This window comes from Pimephales promelas, chromosome 12 (genome assembly GCF_988280905.1).
Source record: "Pimephales promelas chromosome 12, fPimPro1.hap1.1, whole genome shotgun sequence".
Lineage (NCBI taxonomy): Eukaryota > Metazoa > Chordata > Actinopteri > Cypriniformes > Leuciscidae > Pimephales > Pimephales promelas.
The window spans coordinates 12,648,748-12,652,064 of NC_142780.1; the positions used below are offsets into that span (position 1 = coordinate 12,648,748).

Sequence of the window (3,317 nt, forward strand, 5' to 3'; positions counted from 1 at the left end):
CGTTCAGTTCGGTTCAGTTGGACATTGGACAACTGATTCAGATCAGTTGGATATGGCTGTGATTACACAAGGTAAAAACGATATAAATACTGTTCGTTTTTTTTTTCACACAAACCACTCGTTTCGTGTCTTAGGCCATCTTACATTTACGAGTCATTAAATCATGTTTAATTTGGACTTCTCTGTGCATGCACTTTGACGTGGACCCCCTAAACCTGCATTATATGACTGACAGACAAGAACGGTTTGACTGAAAAATGTCAAAATTGAAAATACTGTGGAAACAAAGACACCTACATCTTGGATGCCCTTGAGGTAAGCTAAAACATATCAAAAATTAATTTCAAAGTGAACTATCCCTTTAAGTTTTGTTTTGAAGAAAGCCTTTCTTTAAAGTGAATTTTGTATAAATTGTATCTTAATTTTAATTATTTTTTATCAACCAATTGCCTGTATATTTTAATAAATAAGAAGCAAATTTAGCAGACAATATAATTTTGACAGGCAGCGCCGGCGCGGTTACTTGTTGCGCCGGAGCGCACCTCATCATAAAATAACCGAAACTTAGCGTATGCCTCACAGACATGATAAATATAAATATATCTATGTATAGAATGCTTCAAATGTCTTCTTGAAACGAAAAGATATAGGCCACTCTCTGATTATGTAATCCATTATGTGCATTTCTGGGCATTCACGGAGATGGCGATCGCTGTCAAATCTGTCAAATGATGGAAATCAAATCTGTCCCTGGGAAAAGTAACGTGCCGAATTGAAAAGGGAACTATGTTTCGTTACCAAATTTTCAGAAGTAACGCGTTACACTACTTTTTACCCTAAAAAGTAGTTATGTTACACACAAGATTGATTAAAAGTGAGAATTTTACCCTAATCTAAAGTGTGATCTAATATATTTGGTAACACTAGTTTAGGGTCCAATTCTCACTATTAACTAACCAGTTGCATATTGTGCATATTATGAAATTGGCTGTTTCGGTACTTATAAAGCACATATTAATACCTTATTCTGCATGACCATATTCTTCATCCCTTAATCTTACCCAATAACTATAGAAACTGCCTATCTATTAATAATCAGTAATTAAGAGTTTGAGGCAAAAGTCAGTTAATAGTGAGATTTGGACACTAAACATCAAATAATGAATTAATTATGATGTATTAATTTAACTACTATTATATTGATGTTATAAATATTAATCACAAGGCCTTTTGTATGAAAAAAAATTGTTTGTACCGTGATGGGTCGTCACTTGCATGTCCTATTTAAAACCTGGTTACTGAGGTAAAAATATCCAAGAGTCACTGGAATAAGTGTCAAACACAGTGCAGTGCACAATAAAGACATCAGTATCCATAAGATCAAAATGTGCATCCTGTGGTCCATGGCCAAAGAGGTATGGACTCTAATGGGCAAAGGGAGGAGGAAACGCAGTTGTTCTGGAGGTGTGTGCATATGTGTAATTAGGATGGTGACCTCTGGAGATTCCTCGGTCCCCTTGAGTGACAATGTCACAATCTATATCCTGTGAGAATACCTTGCTGCTCTCAGATCTGCGTCAAGCTTGCGCAAATACACAACCTCATTCATATACACAGACAGTGGGATTGCGCCTGTCACTACGTGGGTCAAACAGAGCCAGCCCACTCAGAGCGCTATTTAAGGGCCTCTCTTGCACAGTGCAGCCAAGTTGTGCAAGCACACAGTCAGCGTGTGTTCTCCATCTCTCTCTCTCTCCTCCTCCTCTCTGCCAGAGTTTCACCTGAAGGTACGATCTCAATTTTTATCTTATTTTTGTCTAAGGCTCTTGCATTTATTGTGTGAAATCATCTTTTTTTTTTACACGACATTGTGTGAAATATATTGTGAAATATTTCAAATGTGTGCTCGCATTTAATTTGTAGATTTTAATGAAAGCGAAGAAGATGAAGTGAGTGAATGAGATTCACTAGTGATGCAGTTTCTATTTTGCTATGATAATTGAGAAATTGGATCCATTTAAAATTCCTATTGCTGATGCTTGAATCCAGTTTATTTTTCCCTCAACCACAATTTTTCCAGTCTGACCACTTCATTGTTTGACAATGATGAATGAAAAAAAGTGGTTAAGTACAATTTTGAAACCCAGAAAGCAAAAATAAATAAATAAATACATTTTAAAAAATAATAATAAATTAATTTAAAAAAGACGCACGGGGAAATGGGTTTTATTTGAACCATGTGTTTAGAAGAGTTTAGATCTACCCTGATTACAAATTGCATTTAGTCCATCTATCAGATTTTTAATACAAATGTACTTTTGTTTTCTCCATAAAGGATTTAGTATTTTGGGGTTGAGGTTGGAATTATATTTTAGCAATCACTATTAATGAGTTTGGTGGTGGATTTGAATGTTTGATTTTTTAAAGGTAAAATCATTTAAAAAGCAGTTCTCTAGCCTCAACATAAAAATGTGTGTAATGGGTTTAAAAAGCGATTTCAAAACTCTAACATGAGCGGCTATATGTTTCAGATATGAACACTGGAATCTGTGTGTGCGTGTTGCTGGCTGCCCTCTCCACCAGCAGCTGCCTTTCTCTCCCGACACAGTCAGAGGATGGAGTTCAGTCTGATCTGGGGACCATATCGAAACACACACGCCACACCCGTGCAGCGCCGTCCAGTGGACAACTGAGGCTTCTGTCGAAACAAGAGGATGATGAAGAACCCCGCAGCAGCTTGACTGAACTACTGGCCAGAATCATCTCCACCAAAGGTGGAATTTCTTATCAATCGTGCTTCCTGCATATTATGTTACACTGTATAAACAATGATTGTGTCATTTGATCAGAACTCACAGGCATACAGTACATTATAGTCTTGTCCTTGTCCTTCCATCCAGGTACATACCGCAGAAGTCCCTCTCCGAATAGCAGGTCCATGGGCTCCACTCACAGAATAAAGGACAGAGATTACCTGGGATGGATGGATTTTGGCCGACGGAGCGCAGAAGAGTACGAATACTCCTCATAAGACCCATTCAACCACTGACATGAAAAAACCTCATCTGTACAGAGTCACTCATTTTAATGTCAATCAATCACAGTCTGAGCTCGGTCTGATGTAAATTTGTTTGTACAATGGAGATGATGCAATATATCAATACCGTCCATCTACATACATTTATTTTGCAGGAAAAAAAAACAGAGTGAGAATGTAGTCTCCACTGCTTTTATTCTCTTAACTTATGTATGATTTTGTCCTCAGACATATCACAGATGTCTATGAATAAATCATTGCCTTAATTCACTAATCCGAA

At 37.1% G+C, this 3,317-nt stretch overlaps 1 protein-coding gene across 1 annotated transcript; it reads left to right on the forward strand.

Moving 5' to 3' along the window:
* The first annotated feature begins 1,684 nt into the window (after positions 1-1,684).
* ccka (cholecystokinin a) lies at positions 1,685-3,317 on the forward strand. The gene is made up of 3 exons (XM_039694325.2): positions 1,685-1,787; positions 2,532-2,774; positions 2,901-3,317. The coding sequence occupies exons 2-3, from the start codon at positions 2,534-2,536 to the stop codon at positions 3,029-3,031; spliced, it is 372 nt and encodes a 123-aa protein (XP_039550259.1). The 5' UTR covers positions 1,685-1,787; positions 2,532-2,533; the 3' UTR covers positions 3,032-3,317.